The following is a 19,772-nucleotide window of genomic DNA, read 5'->3' as shown; positions in this document are numbered from 1 at the left end:
TTTTTATAATTACATGAATGTTATTATTCTTTAGATTCAATTTTATTATTTTGATCATATACATGTTAAATGTTTAATTATTTAAGATATAAGATTATTTAAAATACATTTTTAATATTTTATATAATGGGTTGCGGGCAGGAATATTCGTTGTCTGAATATTGTTTATTTCAAAATAAACGGATGGTACCACGGCCTAAAAAAAAAAAAAAAAAAAAGAGTTTAAAACAACTGTAATTATTATTTTAAAAAAATTGAAATGATTAGTTTGGTTTATTTGGATAATAAAAGTGTTTCATCTTATCTTATTTATTATTATAATTTTTTTAAAATTTTTACATAAAATATAATAAATAATTTAATTTTTTTAAATCTTAAAATAATAATAATATTTTAATACATTTAAAAATATTTTATTTTTATTTTATTATCTAACTCGCATCTAAAATATTTGTTTTTTAATTATATTTGAAAAAAAAAAAGATAAAGATGGGATGTAATGATTTCTTTTTCCAAACGTTACTTTCTCTTAATATTAAGGTTTTGTTTAAATTATCATTTTATCTTAATTCATCATTGTAATTTTTTTAAATTTTAACATAAAATATAATAAATAATTTAATTTTTTTAAATTTTAAAATAATAATAATATTAAAAAAATAAAAGCACGAGCGTTTTGAATTGATAGGGCACCGCACGAAGCCGAACGGGTTGGTAGGTGGACCAGACTCCGTGCGGCGTGCCCGGTGCTAAGGTCGCCTCTCCGAAGGTACAACCACACAGTTGTCCATCATGCCCTCCTAACTTCTCATTCTTTATCAACCCTCTCCTCTTTCTGTCGTCGTTACTACCAAGACCAGCAACGCTTAATAGGAGAGACCAAAAGGGGGAGAAAATGCGCCCAACCAACTGATCTCTCTACCCATTTCTTGGTTGAGTTGGGTTTTGGTTAAAAAATAAGGAATATTTCTCATAAATCTGCTCTCTACAACTGGAAGGTTCATGGAATTCCTGCAGACACTAGATACCCAGATCATTGTGGGTGTGGCAGTGGCTCTTGCAGCCATTGGGGCTGGTGCTTTCTATTTCTATTCCTCCAAAAAATCCAAAGGTCTGGTCTCTTATTTTGTTTCTGTCATGTGCAATTTGGATTTGGTATATGTTCGTTATCAAAAGGCTGATAGTTTAGTCTTCGTCGCATTTGTTGCAGTGTCTTGCATGGTTGTATAGTTCTCAATCATCTTTCCGTGTGATCAAATCGAATGTGTTGATTGTATGCTTAGATTGCTAATTGTCGACTATAGACCGTATTTTTCCTTGTACGTTTCTTGATTGGAGGAACTAATATATTTGGATTTTATTGGCACGCCCTCGTTTTAACCATGGGAGTGCATGATCACTTTTATTGTCACACTTTTTCTATATCCTAATTCACGGGAGGTACTTTTGTAAAGAAAAAAAAAATTGTTTGGTGATTGGCTGTTTCTGCTATGATATGCTTTCGAAATTTTGTTCTCCTGGTGATCTTATAGGTGGATGACAGGGTGAAGAATATTTTTGAAGGTACTAGATGTAAAGATTTAATAGATGATTTAATAGATCCTTCTTTCTATTTTTATGTAATTATTTACAATTAATTTTCTGTTTATTTGAAATCTTAATTTGACGGTTTGTCATTTTCATTTGATCATCGTTACGTACACCTTTATGACTTAATAACTCTTAATTGTTATTTATTTATTTTTTTTATCATCATCATTTTTTACTTATCAAACAAAATTTTGAATGTGGTTGAAGTTGGTCTTTTGGATTGTTTGAAATAAATAGCTTCATGAATTGGAAATAGTATGCATTGAGCTCTCAAATTACTTGAAGTTTCGCACTTTGCACTCTAGACTACCAAAACAGGCATGTTACACCCCCCAATTACAAAAAAACAGACACTTTGCACCCTCTATTAAGATCAGACCATAAAATTGTGCCACTTCACCTATTTTTCATCCATGTTGATGTCCAGAATTAAACGTGGTACAAAGTATTTGGTTTTTGTAGTTTGAAGGTGCAATTTATTTTTTCATCCATCTTGATGTCCGGAATGAAGCAAAGTGCAAAGTGTTTGCTTTTTGTAGTTTGAGGGTGCAATGTCAGTTTTGGTGGCTTGGGATATAGATTGCTAAGCATTCTGTAATTTTTTTTTTTTTTTTTTATAAGTAAAAATATTGTATATATCAAAAGGAGAAACCAAGTACACTGAATGTATACAAGAAAACACCTTGCCCAAAATGACCCAACAAGCCCCTAATTCCCCAAAAAGCCCATAAAAAAACCAACCTAAAGTACATCAGGCCCGACCCCAATCCTTGTTTCCCGTATAACTAAAACTCTACCCGAACACCAACCCCAACACCTTGATTCTCGTATTCACAATACCCTCCCTTTAGACTTCCCTCTAGTTGAACTACCACTCTTAGCGTCGTAGTTGATTGTCGAAAAGAGACGCTATAACTCCCTGCTTTTCTTGAAGTTTGATTTGGTTTCAAGTGTGCAGCTTGCCTCGATCGCAGTAATTAGTTCGTTAAATTGGTCTTCACATCCTCCATGTGAAATTTTCACAAACTGCTGAATCTCGTTAACTTTAGGCAGAATCCAATCCGCTATTGGAGGAAGAGAGACTAGGGGAGCCACAATATCCCCATCAACCTGCACTCCCGACTCTAGACATTCCTCTACACAAGGCACCAACGCCAAACCCATTGGTTCTCCAGTAACTCCATTGGTTCTCTCCAATGGTATCGGGGTCCCCATTGGAGATTCTGGGGTGATAACAAGTCCCTTTACCTCTGGGGTGATAGCGGATCCTACATCTCCTTTAGACCTTGGCAGTACACCTTTTTCCTTTAACTCTGACGAGGGAGCCATAGTTTCTTCAAGGACCAAGGGTGTAATACCGACTATCGATCTATCCTGTGTTACACGAGGCGAATGACATTCCATTACTGATGTCTCTACGCCAATACCAGATGTAGACCCCATTTCAAATAACCCAGATTTCCTTTTGACTTGCCATACTCTCCTGGATCTGGTTATAGGGACAGGACCGAATCCGATCTTCCGTTTTCCTTTTTCTAAGTTTAAAGGATTCGGGCCTATCATGTTTCTTACCACCCTGTTGCCTCCAGCTGAAAGCCGATCTATTTTCGTAGACAAGAAAGTTATCGCTGTCTTCAACTCGACAAGTTGGGTTTCCATCTCCTTTAGAGAATTGTGCATCTCGACAAGCTGTTCTTGAGGCGTGATTGACAGACCCCCCACACTCTGAACCCTCGAAGCATGTCCCGTCTTTAGAGTTGCCGCATAGGATTGCCTCGCCACCGAGGATGTACTTGGGTCTTTCTCCATGTTCTCCCTCCCTGCCACACCACCTTGTCCTTCCAAGCCGTCACTCCCTCTCTTGCCGAAGGAAAAATGATGCAGCACCTCCCCCATCCTTCTCCAACCACTGCCCCCCTCTTCAGGAATGAAAATAAAATTCCTCCTCCCCCACCACCATACTCCTCCACCGCCATATACCGTCCGCGAGCATTCAAGCAGCAATGCGCTGTGAAACTGTGTCGACCTTCCCGGACAGTAGAGAAAAAAATCTTGTTTCTTATCGTTAGTACACGCTTCTATGGCCTTGGCCAGCCACTGCTCTGTTGTCGAACCTAGGACCAACTTAGATATCACCCTTCGACTCCTTTCAGTAATGGCCAACATGCTCCCCTCCTTTACCAATGTAAATGATTTGGATTCTATGGCCAACTCCATAGAAGAACCCATACTGACCCACTCCCCTTCTTCAACAACCATTCATCATCTCAAAGAAGCAATGCGAAGTTGTGGACTCCAGGTCGTGCTCACTGCAAGCACTGCAGAGTTGTTTCCAGCTGCAAATCGTGCTCACAGAAGTCGCCGGAGCACTCGCCGGAGCCTTCAGGGTTGACGGCACGACCAAATGGAGCCTTCGGGAGGATCGCCGGAGTACTCTGAGAGGCAAATCTAAGACGCCGGAGGTTGAACCGACGCCGGATGGTCCTCAGCGAAGTCGCCGAGGTCCATCGGCTTTATTTGTGCCGAAGGTGCGGTGTGTCTCGCCGGCGAAGGGTGGGTGGCGGCAGATCTGGTTCCTTAGGGATTTCACGCTTCGTATTGTTTTCTCTCTCCTCTGGACCGACGCCGGACGGCCCTCAAGGAAGTCGCCGGGGCGCTTTGTCTGTGACGACGGTGAGAGGTCACTCACCGGCAAGGGTGGCGGCGGCTTCCTTAGGGTCTTACATATGAGAGAGTTTTCCTTACGTACGGAGAGAGTTTTCACGTCTGAGAGTTTTCCTATAAAGGTACCCATTCTGTAATTTGAAGGTGCAAAGTGAATTATCCCTCCTGAATTTAATTATTTTAACTTTAGTACACATATTATTGTTTGTCTCATTCTGGTTAGTTGGAGATTGCTATTAGTGATCTTTTATATACTGGAAACATTGAGCTACCCCAATTATTAGTGATCTTTTATATACTGGAAACATTGAGCTACCCCAATTACTTGGTGAGAAATAATTTCAACTCTGCCAGTTCCATTTACCTGAAAGAAGCGGAATTGTGGTGAGTCATGTTTAATATGTATCATGATCTTTGGAAGGATGACTGATCAACTATGCCACATGTGAGCACCCTAGGCTTCTTGTTAGGAGTCTCATTCTGGCCGAGTTACCAATAAGATGTGCTGTGTTTAAAAGCTTCTGGCTTGATTTTGCACAAACCTACTCTGATCACTTATTAGTTTATGCATTTGACATTTGAGGTATATGTACTGCACGGTCATTTCTGCATATCTATGGCAGAAATACTTGTAAGTTAGATATAGCAACAAATGGAATGAAATTTATAAGATACCTGTATGTAATGGCATGGAGAGCTCTGTTGATCTTGAGAGACGATCAAACTCCAGCTTGTGTTAAGTGTCAATATCAGTCCATGTTTCTTCATGCTTTATCAACTCAATGATTGCCTTGGAGGGAATTTTTTCTTTTTTAAGAAATAAGAGCTTATTCATGAGTGAATCTAAGTACACATGATGCATACGACAGATACACCTAATTAGAAAGAGTAAAGAGATTAAAGAAGTCCTAAAACCTTGAGTTGGAAGAACATATGCATGTCGACAACAGCTGAAAAATGCTCTTAAAAAGAGACTCTTAAGCTCCTCCACAGTCTTCTCACAATCCTCAAAGCTTCTATTTTTTCTCTCCCTGCATATGTGCCACATTAGACAAATCTATTTCATTTTTCATGGAGCTTTACTTTGTTGGTTATCAAATCGTCCGTTCCAGCACAATAGAAAGTCCATCACCCAGTGTGGCATTACCCATTCCATCTTCAGAAGGTTAAAGACAGCCAGCCATAATGCACTAGCAACATCATAATGAGGTAACAAATGGTCTATGGTTTCCCCATCTACCTCCTGACACCCGCCGCCTCCTTAAATTATCCTAAGTTGCAGTCTTCCAAAGAAACCTGGGAAAGCTATTTATCAAAATAAGAAAGAAAAGAAAAAGGAATAAATAAAAAGATTGGGCTGGCAGACTTTTTCGTATATCCTCTATCCTTTGAAAATTACCTATCAAAAAATATATTCTATCCTTCATTAGTTTTTTTTTTTATTTTTGCTGTCTTTATTTTTTGTCTTTTCAAAATTAATTGATAAAAAGTTAACAATTTAATTACATGTATCTAGTTATTTACATTTTAGATGCATGGAGCAAAGGTTCCATGCTGTAGAAGCTAATCATTGCAAATATTTCTATCATTCTTTAAAATCACCATCGTAATTGTTGGTTCCTGCTTGTCTGTGCATGCATCTATTCATTGACATTGACATAAAAACTTCGTTTTCCCTTATTTTTACTTTTTCCCTTTTGAAATACTAATTGGCTCTGCATCCATGCAAACTATATCTATTTATTTCTTTTCTCTGCAAACTGTCTCACATCACGGCTTGCACTTACAGGATGCTTGGATCCTGAGAACTTCAAGAAGTTTAAACTTGTAAAGCGCAAACAATTGAGCCACAATGTGGCAAAGTTCACATTTGAACTTCCTGCACCAACTTCAGTTCTGGGTCTTCCAATTGGACAACATATAAGTTGCAGGTTTATTTGTGTTACTATTTATGCAGCAAGTTCAAATTATTTTCTACACTTATTTATTAGCTGTGTATGAAATGTTTTCTAGGCCCTGTTTGGATAGTGAAAGTGTTTCATTTTATCTCATCATCATAACTTTCCCAAATTCTCATACAAAATATATTAAACAATTCAATTTTTCCAAATTTCAAAGCAAGAATAATATTAAAAATAATATTCTAACAATATTTTATTCAACTTTCATCTAAAACCATCTCATCTCATCTCACTATCCAAACCACACCTAAATGTTTGTTGGCACTTGTATCAGCAAATTCGATTCATTGGATGGATCATATTTTTTACTGGTTTTGTCTCATTTCACTAGCTTTGTTCTTAAACAGTGGCAAAGATGGCCAAGGAGAGGAGGTCATAAAGCCATATACGCCAACTACTTTGGATTCTGATGTTGGTTACTTTGAACTAGTTATAAAGGTTTGTACTTGAATTTTTTATTTGAGATTTGACTTTATTCAGTTAATCTATGTCCCACAATTTTGGGTTTTGGCCCTTTTGAATTGGTCTTCTGCTTTGAATTTTCCTGTAAATAGATGTATCCACAAGGAAGGATGTCACACCATTTTCGTGAGATGCGGGTTGGAGATTATCTTGCTGTGAAGGGTCCCAAGGTACAACTCCCTGGGAATATTGAAAATTGGTTTTGGCTGCTTCTGTGTTTGTCTTCTTTATAGAAGGCTGTTTCCTTGTTTATAATTCTATAAGTGGGCTAACAAATAATACTGCTACCAGGGCCGTTTCAAGTATCAACCTGGTCAAGTTAGAGCATTTGGCATGCTTGCTGGAGGCTCTGGAATTACTCCAATGTTCCAAGTACGAGTAGAAATTAATTTTTACTGAATACTTTGTTCATTTTAAGTTATAGACATAGTATCTTTGATAAGGTTTTGGTGTTAGTGGCATATTTCATTTCTTTCTGACCACACTCTAGGTTGCTAGAGCCATATTGGAAAACCCCAAAGACAGGACAAAGGTGCACCTTATTTATGCGAATGTTACACAAGAGGATATTCTTTTAAAGGTAATTGCTATTACTTTCACCATTATGTGTCCTTGTATGTTCATCTTTATCATTTTTCTAATTGGATTTAAGTATTTGAGCTTTTGAGGCTCAATGGGGTCCACATAAACCAAACTATCATTTCCTTTAACTTGTGCTTTTGAAGTTAGGCATGCTCAGTCCCCCAAGGACGTTGCAATAAATGAATCCTTTTGAGACAATGCCCACTTTGTAAAGGGGTTTGCAGTTTATTCAAACTCTGTTAGATGTTGTACATGCATAGAGTAATTTTATTACAGGATTGGGAATGAGAAGAACTGAATAGTTTTGACATTTTATTCAAGGATGATCTTGAACGTTAAATGGACTTAGCTATGACTTTTGGGACAATGTAACAATGATATCTACTCATTCTTATCCCAAGCCCCAAAATAGAATTATGCACTTAGATTTGCATCTTTTTTTTTTTTTAACTGAAAAAGAAAATTGCAATTATTATCTTCATTAATATGATGGCTATTTGTTTTAGGATTCTACTTTGAATGATTAATTTAAAGTTATATAAATGCTTAATTCTCTTTTCGCATTCCCCGTAGAAAGGTGCTTTCTATCAGTTCATTGGATTAAGTTCTTAAATGATTAATCCCTTCTTAAATATATGCAGGAAGAATTGGATGGTCTTGCTACTAACTACCCTGATCGCTTTAAAGTCTACTATGTCTTGAATCAGGTTAGTTTCCTTTATCATGCATCTTGTCTCCCAAGTATTCTTCCTCCATGCGCTTCAAATTGTTATGCACGGTTTTGAAATTTTAGGACCGTTAACTTAGAATGTATAACACACAATGCTTCCCCCCACCAAAAACAAAGCATGGAATCTTTCAATGAATAATTAAATAAAGTTCCCAAAACCCATTTCTTCTGTCATTTTACTGAAAAGAAAATCCATTTCTTTGATTATAAGCGTACTCACCACTGTATCTTGCCTGTCATTTAAACTTATTGGAATTGTCCAATGGATGTTTTCTTTATTCAAAATAGTTTGCTTGACGGACTGTTAGTTAAGTAATACTGTCGGTAAGCCTTCATATGATCAATGTTGCAACATTCTAGCTTGTACTATGGCAACCCAGCTGATGTTGTATGTCATTTTTCCCTGTTGTGACTAACTGCTCAAATAAATGTTACTTCCTTAGCCTCCTGAAGTATGGCATGGTGGTGTTGGCTTTATATCAAAGGAGATGATTCAAAACCACTGCCCTGCACCAGCGGTTGATATTAAGGTAAGGGACTTGACTCTTCCACCTTTCCAACTATATACTCCTAAAAACTAGTTTTATTTCCTTCCAAATATGTTCCCCCAAAATTTAGTTCCAAACTTGTTTCTTTTTCTCTCTTTGAAATAGTTGGAACTGTCTAATTTGCTATAGGCATTTCTCTTCTTCCTCTCACTCGCATGTGTGCTTACACACATGCGCGTACACGTGCGCGGCCTTGAAGTCTGAAACAGAAAATTGAAAAAAAAAAAATACTGATAAAGTTATCCCAACAGAATGAAGGAATCTCAGGATTTGATAGACAAGTCAAGGCACGTAATATTTGCAAATGTCATCACAAAGTGGCTTCAAAATTTAAGTCAGTACTGGTGAATTTTGAATGTGGGAAGAATGGCGTAGTTGATATAGTACACGTGTGATGATATGCATACATTCACATGAGCGGACACACACCTGAAAAGATTTAAACAAATGAGTACAAACTTAAACAAGATGCAAATTGACTTTAGACAAAGACATATCAATCCAAACTAGTTGTGATTTAAGTTGGACAAACTTTAGAAAAAATAGAGTAAGGTGAAATTTGATCAGGTTTTATTTTAGATTTAATTTAGATAATATATTGCTGCTTAAATCTTTGATGTAAAATTCACTAGTACTGATTTTGATCCTTGATCTGTAGATGCTTAGGTGTGGACCACCACCCATGAACAAGGCAATGGCTGCACACCTCGACGACCTTGGATATACCTCTGAGATGCAGTTCCAATTCTGATCAATGGTTGAGATATTGTCATGACGCTCTACATGTGGTACACTGCTAATAATTTGAAGTACGCACAAACTAAAGCAACGAGATATACCCAAAAGGCAATAGATAGAACTTTTCGTGTTGATTTTGTATGCAAACATAAGCAAGACAATCCAATTCTAAAGTGGAAAATCATCCTCATGATTATGCACAAGTCCGTCAACATTTTTATCGAATGATTTGCAATTCTCATCATCTTCTTCTACTTTATCTAAATTAGTAGCCTTAATTTCATTAGGTGTAATACCCCAAATTCATATTATCTAATTACCGACCATCTAGTTAATTTTAACGATAATATTTAATAGGTTCTTTGATTTTTAGGGTTTGTTTGGACCAAATTCATATTATCTAATTACCGACCATCTAGTTAATTTTAACGATAATATTTAATAGGTTCTTTGATTTTTAGGGTTTGTTTGGAAAAGATTTTCATCCCAAAATTATATTCTCATCTCCTCTTCTTCTAAAATATTACTAAAATACAAATACTTTTAAACTAATTATTACAATATTTTTATATTAATCATTACAACTTTTCAAAACTTTTAAATAAAAAATAATAATAATTCAAATTTTTTAAATTTTTAAATAAAAATAATATTAAAAAATTATATTCTAACAATATTTTAACTTTATAATATTTTTTATTTAACTTTTTATTTTTTATTTATCAAAATCTCATAAAACATTAAAACTCAATTTGAATGCAAGAAATGTTACATCTCATCATTATAATTTTTTCAAATTTTCATATAATATAATAAATAATTTAATTTTTTTAAATTTTAAAATAATATTATTATTATTAAAAATTAATATTTTAATAATATTTTATAACTCTCATTTTAATTCATTTCATATCATCTCATTTTTTAAAAGTTCTGTCTGAAGCATGCACGAGTTCTTTGGATGAGAATTCGAATGGCCAACGTTTGAGCATCATCTTCACCTCTAGTTTCATTCCAATGCTTATCCAACTGATTTTGTCACTTTATGTGTATGGTCTAGAATAAAATAATCTTTTCAATCCAGTGGTTCTTAAGTTGGCCACATGTCAAGCTCATCATTACTTGCATAAAAAAATACCCAAAAGTAATTTGGATATTTACCTTTGATATTGACCCATGACCATTCCTTTCCTCCCCCCACAGAACTACCTATCCGGCCATAATTTCTGCATATTCCCTGTTCCTCACGCAACCAGCAACATAGCCCCACCATTTCAACATTTTTCTCATCTCTCTCCTAAGTTTAAATATAGAACTTGCTAAGCTATCAAAAAACTTTCTAAATCACATCTGTTAAAGCGGAAAACCTTACACAAGCTGTATTGCTCCATAAAGCACTCAACCAGCTAACTTGGTGTTAATATCATAAGCTGTTCATTGAAAACTTTTGATCCTCATTTTATCATGTTTTGATAATTTATTTTAGTATCATTATATTTGTATAGGATTATAGATTTAGACTTACGGGTGTAAATCGATCCGGTTCGGTCCAGTCCGGTCTGGAGTGGGGGGGTGATGAAATGAAATTTTCGGACCGGACCGAACACCCATAGGGATCGAACCAAACCGGTAGCTATCGATCTGGTTCATTCGGTCCGACCCAATTATTTTGTTATTTTGTTTCATCTTTTTTTTTTTTGCAAAAAAATAAATTAAAAAATTATTTAAATTACTAGAATTAAAATTAAGTGAATTATTAATGTGGATTATGTAACTAAATCATTAAAAAAATATTTAACTGTAATTATATTTATGATGTTGATAGTTACTACTGACTAACTTAGACTTTACTCTTTAATATGCATAATTATTAATAATGTCATACATTTTATATATGGTTAATGAATATCAAATAAGTTCATTGTACATAGATTATTCATGTATGCTTGCAACTTAGGTATTTAAAAAAACAAAACTATCTAATTACTTTAATTAAGTGTAAATAGTAGAGTATGTATGAATGAATGATGTATTAGCCTATTTACATATAATGACATAAATTATCACATGATTTATTATTTATTATTAATTGATAGCATATATTACTTCATATTTTATATGGTTAATGATAATAAATTAGATGAAAATTACATCATTAACTTATAAAATTACTATATAAAAATAATATATTAAATTATTAAAAATATTTTTAAAATATGTATATAGGGGTTTGGTCCGGTCTGGCCCAAAATGTATAGACTCCGAGACCGGACCGAATTTCTTCAGTCCATAATGTTTGGGACCGAAATCAACCGGTACATTATCCAGTCCGGACCAAAATTTTCAGTCTGGTTAGGTCCAAACCGAATTCTGTACACCTCTAGATTTAGTTTTGAAACTTCAACCATCAAGGTACAACTTTTCTACTAAGATTGAATCAAAATTCTTCTATTTTTGTGCAATTTATCCTTGAGCCCAAGACAGTCCTCATTCTTTTTGTAGAAGGGCATCTACGTGTCCATCTCTCAAATTGCCTAATTGACTCCTCGATCCATAAGATTGTCGTTCCTCCATTTAATTTTTTCAGAATTTGACTCTTATTGAGTCCTTAAAATGTGTGTGCACAATTCATACAAAACATATATTTTTACATAAATAGTTTATTTACTCATGTTTAATAATGAATCAATATTCCACAAATATATATAAAATACAAGAATTGGTTCAAACTACTTGATAGAGAAAATATGTATAACTAGGTAATTATCATTAGCACTATTCAAAGAAAATATGGTTTATATAACTAGTTGTGTTAATCTAATCGACTAAAAACAACTAATAGTATATTCAATCAAATAATAATAACAAGAACCTCAAATTTTCTTGAAACATTTGTCACATGTGAGCTTGAGGAAGTCATTAGCTGATGGGCTCGTTCATGGACCGACATGTTGGTTCATGTTACAAGGCTTGAATGGATTGAAATAGTTTAGGTGTTATGGGCCTCTAGTCCAATTACTGGCTATTTTTTTATTTACTTGTTATTTTACTCAGGACATTAGGTTCATTAGAGGCCCATATTTTGGTTCATGCTTTCTGTTATTTCTTTTGCATTGTAATTGGTCGAGTGCAGAGAAGGTCTGGCATGTGGATTCCCTTTGCTGTTATTGTAAAGGGCAAAAGAAATTTGATGGAAAGAATTCCTTTAGACCTTAAAAATCCCTTGAAATCCTTTCAAGATTTCATGAATCGAGCGATCAATTAAGTTTTAGTCCGTTAACGTAATTGGATTGTGATCCACTATGGAGATGAATTTTCCTTTTTGATTTATGTAAGGCACTTAGGAGTATCATTTGGCAAAACGAATTACATCATTAGCCTTGTAGGAATATATAAGATTTTATGGTGTAATAAAAAGTTTTGAACTTTTTAGATGAAAAATAGGTCAACCAGAGAGTGCCACGTGGCACCTAGATCAAATAGCTGTCACATCACCAAGTGAGATATCCAAATCAACCTAGGATCACTAGGAGATTTCTTTGGACACATGGCATCATCATAACCCTTCATTCGCAACACACTTTACACTTGTCAAGTGGAGTATAAATGTGTAAGGTGGATAGAGTGCAATCAAGCAACCTACATGCATTCTTACAACACCATGCCTTTCTTACACTCACTACACTATTCCAATCACTCAAGTACAACTATGGTCAACCACCAAAAAGGGTTTGAGACCCTAAATGAAACCCCAAATCCCTTAGGGTAACCGAAAGCCCAAAATCCAAACCCCAAAAGTGTACCACTTGGTTTTGACAATCTTGCTTCTCTCTTTGGTTTAAACTACTTTTACAAGCAACCATCCACTCATGTACTTTCTCTTACATCCTCATCCACTCCCTTACACCATGATGCTTTCATTAGACCAAAAAATTACATGTGGACTTGAAGCCCTAAGTGAAACCCTATCTATACCCTAATTAGAGTCACTCGGTTTTGAGGTTTTAATTCCAGCCGAATTGCTTCTATTTTACCCAAACTTCTCACACGAGTTTCCCCCATGGCTGAACTTGTACCTTGATTTATCCCCAGATAGTGTACTTATAGAATGTCAAATAAACAAGCTTTTCCTACACACAAAGTCACCATTTGGCCAACACATTTCCAACCCATTTCAGCTAAAAAACTCCACCACTTTTACAAGCAACCTCTCCCTTCAATTGGTCACACCATTAGCCACCCAAGGTCAGCCCTCATCCGTCCCCTATAGCCCCATACCCTCTCTCTTTATTCCCTCACTTGGAGTTTTTCATTTTCCCTTCCCTGAGGGCAAACCGAGTGAGATTTGGAAAGAGTCTTGGTGCTTAGTTTCTTGGGATTTTTCAGCTTGATTGAGGAGCCACTGGATGAGTTAAGTGGTGCCCAATTATTTTCCAAACTAGACTTGCACTCAGCTTACCACCAAGAGAAAATCTTTGCACAGGTCCTGGTGTTAAACCTCAAATAACACTCTCAAATGCACCCCACCTCATCCTCCCATGGGTCTAAGAATGGGATCGTACAACACAGAATGAAGACCTTCATACAGAGACCCTATCTCCCAAGATCATCGTCCAATACCCTTCAATCTCCCAGACCCATGGCCATGACCCTCTCTCTGACGACCCATGCTTCCATTGCAATGAAGATCATCGTTGCCATGACCATCGAAGCTGACGACATCACCGTTGCCATGACCCATTGCCATCTTTCTTCACTCTGTGACCCTACAAACTCTAGTTTTTATCTTGAATATTCTCATATCAGTAGATCTAAATATTCGCAATGAGACTAGAAGAAGCCATCCCATCCTTAGCTGAGTCTAGGTGGAGAAGGTCTTAAGCGACTATTATAAGCAGAGTTAACAGTTCTCGTGATTCTTCACAAACTAAAGCCATGTTGATGTTTTATTAATGGCCCACTCTTCTGATGTTGCGAGGGAGGGAAATGTACATGTTGTGTATCCTGTGAAATAAGTTGATACGGTTGAGCTTAAGTTCCTGATGTAGATCTTGAGGAAGGATTCCTAGAGGGATTCTTCTATAGGGTATTTGAGAAACTTAACTGATATAAAGGATATGTTCTATATGCGTTCTAGGTACAAGAATGGTCATGAAGAAAGGCATTTTATTTGATCTTAGTTGCGAGCTCAAGTGATCAACTATAGACTACATTTGTAACAAGAGGATTCTGCACTTTGCTTCTATACAAGGCAATTCATTATCTTTCTTTGGTTACAAAGTGAGTTAATTTTACCAAAAATTAACCAAGGCAACTCATTGTCTTTCTTTGAGTACATAGGGCAGTATCACCATGAACTTAGGAGGGTCTCCAAACCCCACCTTAGTCTGCCGCACCATGGGAGAATTGCCTTCACAATTTGCTACCAACACTATAATTTCTTTAAAAATTTCCAGCTATTATAATGTTTCCAAACCAAACCATGTAAGTGGCGGAGAAAACAACGACGATGTACACAAGAAGGATGACGGAGGTCTAGTAGTGTCTGGTGGTCTAGTACCAAATGAGGCTCCCCAATTTTTTCTTCACATAAGTCTTTTGATCTTAGTAGGTATCAATTGTGATGGGGCTTATAGAATTAAACTGTGGAATGCCGAGGTGGCCCTTTCTTATTGGAGGGTGTTAAAGTCCAAATAACATCACATCCATTCTAGAGAGAAACTGTACCACCAAATTAGGGTGGGCTGAGGATATTCCTAAATCAAAAAATCTACTCAACCTCCGGTTTCCTAACCGCACGCCACACTCCTAACGTGGCCGAACCCCGTTCTTCCTCACGTCACGGTTTATCAAACACCCCTCCCGAGCTGCTTCATTCTCCCTCTTCTCCCTCAGACCTCTCATCCTCGTTCTCCTTCAGACCTCTCACCTTCGTTCTCCCTCAGACCTCTCAACTCTCCCTTTTCTCCCTCTCGAACCTCAGACTCTTCTCTCTCACGCCTTCTTTCTCACCCCGATGCCCTCACCCCATTCAATCTCGAACCCTAGAAAAATTCAGCAACCTCTCCTCGGAACATCTAACTCGAAACCCTTCTCTCTCCCCCCTTTAGCCCCAAGCCGCTGGAACGATTCACCACAACCTTTGAAGACCCATCTCCTTCACCCCCTTTAGTATAAGAAATCTTCATCAAAGTTTTTTTTTTTTCCCAATTCGTTTTAAATGTCTACCTTTGTGTGAATGTTGCGTCCGTCTCTCTCAGAGTTTCTGCATTTTTTTTGGAGACACAACTGGACTGATTCATTACAACCTTTGAAGACCCATCTCCTTCACCCCTTCAGTAGAAGAAATCTTCGTCAAAGGTAATTTTTTTTTTCAATTCATTTTAAATGTCTACCTTTGTGTCAATGTTGCATCTCTCTCTCTCTCTCTCTCAGAGTGTCTGCATTTTTTTTTTAACACTTTAATGGGACTCACTTCTCAGTCGCACATGTTTACACATTAAATTCAAGATTTTTATTTTTATGCTCTGCGTCTGAATTCCAATGTTAAGGGCCATGTATCATTTCTATGGTATAATGCACAAAAGCAAAAGCCAACTGAAAAACCTAGTATTTCTTTTACTCCAAATAAAAAGCCCTTTAGAAATTAGGTTACATCCCTTGTAAATTACATTTTGTTTTTGTAAAAGCTCTCTGTTATGAACTATGTTAAGTGTTGAATGTAAAATAATTGCCTATTAAACAGTTAGCAATTTGCCAAAATATTTTATTCCAGATATGTTTTGTTAGTTGTAGCTAAATCTTATGTGTGTATTAGTTGGTATTTTAGTACTGGAATTGCAGTGATGGCTTTGCTAGGTGAATATCTATGCATTAGATGGGAACTGCAAGAGATTCCCATGACACGATACCATTCAAGTTAAGAAGTTTTCTTTTGTACATTACTTGTCTAGAAAAATTTGTTTCCCCTATGTGTTTCATTGCTATTAAAGTTTTATGTTAAATCTATTCCTGTCTATACAAAGTAGTGGTTGCCGACTACTCTCTTGCAATGATTTCCATTCTCTAATACATTTTCTTGTTATTCTGGCACTCAACTTTTGTTTGTTACTGGAAATTTAATTCAATCTCATTTATATGTTTAGGACATGCTTTTGTTTGTTACTGGAAATTTAGTTCAGTCTCATTTATATGTTTCTTTGTTTTTTCTACATAAATAATGATGTATTTCCAAAAATGGGATTGGACAGCACTTTTGACACTTGCAGGACTGAAGATTTATGGAAATCATTGCAGCCAAATAATGGCTTTAGCTGCTGGTTTTGTCTTTGTTGTTGTATTTGTTTAAACTCAAGTTAGAGAAGTACAATACATTCTTGTTGTTTTATTTTGAAAATTGAACTGGTGTATTTCCTTCCACAGTTGTATGTTGAGTTGTAAGTATTAATTAATACTTGTGAATTAGGGAGTATGTTATTTATATTTGAATGAGGTGCTGCTTGGACAGCCCAAACTATATTTTATTACAGTTAAATGAGGGATTTGAATGTGATAGGGTTTTGATTATATGCAATGGAATGAGGTTTTGTGGGCTTTATTTATATGCAATGAAATGAGGTTCTGAATCTTCTGATTATTGGATTTGAATGAAATGAGGGATGTAACTAGAGGACAAACCTGTGACACATTTTTCTTCTTTTTTTATACCTGTGGCAAGTTGTCTCTATTTATTTGGTTAGATTCATTGATATTGATCAAGTTTTAGATAGCTGGTCTCATCTTATGGTTGCCAACTACCTATTTGCTCACCAATTCATGACTTAGCATATATTTATCCAAAGACCATGACAAGAGGCATGGGATTGTTTGATCTCATTAGCTGGAGTTTCTCCCGTAAAGAATGCATTCTAAAATAGAATAAATGACGTTGAAAATCAGAAAGGTAAAACATCAAGGCATTCTAAAGTAGAAAGGCAAAAGGCATCAGGTACCTAAGCATGATGCATTCCAAAAATCCTGAACAATAAGATGCACTCCTCATTGCATTTCACAATTGAACAAAAAATATTTATAAAGTTCAATGAAGTCCTATTTTTTTACACTTCAAAAAATAGTACCCATTTACATATAGATTACCCTTTTACATATCATGATTTACACTTCTTGAAATTATTACACTTGATTTAAATGGAACACTTCCATTTTCACAAAAATGCTACACGCCCGATCTTCCCTCATGTATGCTGAAAGCATCCCTCCTCTCGTTGCTCATATGTGGTTTATACCTGTACCAACAGTGCAAAAATCAAATGCACGACCATCTAAAATAAAATGCTAATTGAACGAGTATAATTAACTAACAGAAATATAAATGCACGGCCATAAAAAATACTTCAACCAATTTCTAAAGATATTAAGTCCCATTGGGCATGCACGACCCATCCTGAATACTTTAAAATTTCTAAAAAATTAAACAAAGACATTAAAAATGGAACAACGAGAAGAAAGATCTAAAAACGTGAAACATATCACACCTCATCATTGCCAGGTGGCATTGATCGTGTGATAGTACTACACTAGGTTGGGATAACAATGTTGTCAACAATAGGACCAAGTTGTGCTTTCAGGTTCTCACCATATTGTGAGTCTTCATCAAATATTTTCCTTCACGTCAAATTTGACAAAACAAAAATACACTTTCATTACAAATTAATAAGCATGCACTATAACATATAGAGAATTACTCGGCCAAAATGTACTACCTATTTACATACATAAACAATGTATTAACTAAATGACAAGAATATCAGACACTACGACAGTTTCAAATAACCAATGTGAATGGTGTAGAAAGCATGGGTTTAAAAAGGTGGTGCTGGTCTATAAGTGCCACCAATCTTTATAGTTCATTTAGTTATCTATACTGTGATTTGATTTTTCTGGGGACCAAATTATTTGGTGCTGCATTCTCTCCATTACAGGAAGGACATGTTCTTGATTTACATGAAGGAGTTCTCTCTGCTCTCCTTGATGCATTGGATTCAAGTTTGATAGTGATGGTCATGATCACAAATTATTGTATACCCAAGAAAAGAAAAGAAAGAAAAATGCTAACCAGAAAATTAATAAATAAATAGAAAAATGATAGTTCTTAGCTACATTTGAGATAACAACTGTATCCTTGCATGAAAATAGATCAACAAAATGTGAGCAGCTTTCTTTTACTCAGATGTACTTCTTTATCATTTTTTTGAAGAGAAATTTTGATCATTTATCCTTGTACGTGCAACGTTTATTTCTTTTATGAGATTAAAGCAAATTGAATTGGAGTGTTAAAGAATAAGCGAAGTAAAGTTATGTATGTCACAGAACAAATGTAGATGCATTTCGTGGTTGATTTTAAAAGAAGCATGGAATGGCACCATGGTGTGTAACCAAGTTTCTAAGATAAGTTAATGTTGCCATTTTGGTGCAACTGAAATGACTCCAAAGTGTTTTATGATTGTTTAAAATTGAAAGCTGCTTCCATCATGTCTAAGATATTTGCCATTTGCAAAAGAAAGATGCTCTCCCTTTCCAACAGAGCAACCTCCAATTTGGAGAATGAAGATGATACAAAGGGCCTAAGAAATGGATCTGCAATTGGTTTGGTGAGAATAACACCATCTTTTCTACCCTGATTTATTATCGCTTAGGTTTGTTTACCTCTAAAGAATTATTTCTTTGATGATGTGATTTTAAGTCATCTTGTCTTACATACTTGCCTATAGTTTTTCTGATTTATAAACTAGTTTTCCATTTATGAACATAGGAAAGAGTTGCGATGTCACCATGCCTCTAGATAGTTATGAAAACAGCAGGGTCAAGCCACTTCTAGATCTTTTTGCTATCTTAGATGTATGGTTTTGTTTAAAGGAGCTAGTAAAAAGTATAAATTTTAGTTCTTCAAGAATTTGAGACCATGCTTATGAACCTTATACCATGTTGTATATCAAGCCTGTAAAACTCTTTATGGTATATTCCCTCTATGTTTTCACCTTCCAACCAGTCCCAGCCAATAAATCTCGCTCATTTCAAATGTTATCAACAACAAAAAAATCATTGACATACATACAATATCAGCAACCCAAAAAATCTACAAAACACAGATCAAACAAACATCAAATCGCAAATCCATAAAGGCATAAACACACAATATGAGTAATGCTAGAAATGGAGAGATGAAACAAAAGGAGAAAAATAAAAACCCTTTTCTTTAATTTTTTACCCTTGTAAGACGACAGACGGTGGGTCTCGGCATCTACAATACCAATGTAAGACTGAAGCCGTGCAGAAATGGTGAAGCTGGAGAAGCCGTATGGAAATGGCGAACCCAGAGGAGAACTTCTGTTACACGGTGCTGGAGTGATGGAGCCACATGGGGCGGGCAAAGGGTGAGGTAGGCGAAAGGACACGAGCTAGGAGAGTGAAGGAGAGAAAGCATGGGAAGGATTTATG

General features: G+C 35.8%; 2 protein-coding genes and 1 long non-coding RNA gene across 3 annotated transcripts; 1 reads left to right on the top strand and 2 right to left on the bottom strand.

Annotated features, from left to right (window-relative positions):
• Positions 1-665: 665 nt before the first annotated feature.
• LOC121265024 (NADH--cytochrome b5 reductase 1) lies at positions 666-9,519 on the top strand. Its single transcript, XM_041168457.1, has 9 exons — positions 666-1,111; positions 6,044-6,185; positions 6,563-6,653; positions 6,770-6,847; positions 6,969-7,049; positions 7,168-7,257; positions 7,901-7,966; positions 8,433-8,519; positions 9,196-9,519. Exons 1-9 carry the CDS (start codon positions 1,003-1,005, stop codon positions 9,286-9,288), a joined length of 837 nt encoding a protein of 278 aa, XP_041024391.1. The 5' UTR covers positions 666-1,002; the 3' UTR covers positions 9,289-9,519.
• LOC121265023 lies at positions 2,343-3,541 on the bottom strand. Its single transcript, XM_041168456.1, has 2 exons — positions 3,507-3,541; positions 2,343-3,460 (listed from the first exon to the last, which is right to left on the bottom strand). Exon 2 carries the CDS (start codon positions 3,397-3,399, stop codon positions 2,500-2,502), a length of 900 nt encoding a protein of 299 aa, XP_041024390.1. The 5' UTR covers positions 3,400-3,460; positions 3,507-3,541; the 3' UTR covers positions 2,343-2,499.
• On the bottom strand, positions 5,703-6,047 carry LOC121265025. The gene is made up of 2 exons (XR_005940596.1): positions 5,907-6,047; positions 5,703-5,844 (listed from the first exon to the last, which is right to left on the bottom strand). It is a non-coding gene; the product is annotated as an uncharacterized LOC121265025 (long non-coding RNA).
• Positions 9,520-19,772: the final 10,253 nt, after the last annotated feature.

This window comes from Juglans microcarpa x Juglans regia, chromosome 5D (genome assembly GCF_004785595.1).
Source record: "Juglans microcarpa x Juglans regia isolate MS1-56 chromosome 5D, Jm3101_v1.0, whole genome shotgun sequence".
Classification (NCBI taxonomy): Eukaryota; Viridiplantae; Streptophyta; class Magnoliopsida; order Fagales; family Juglandaceae; genus Juglans; species Juglans microcarpa x Juglans regia.
This window is presented reverse-complemented; position numbering and strand designations above follow the sequence as displayed.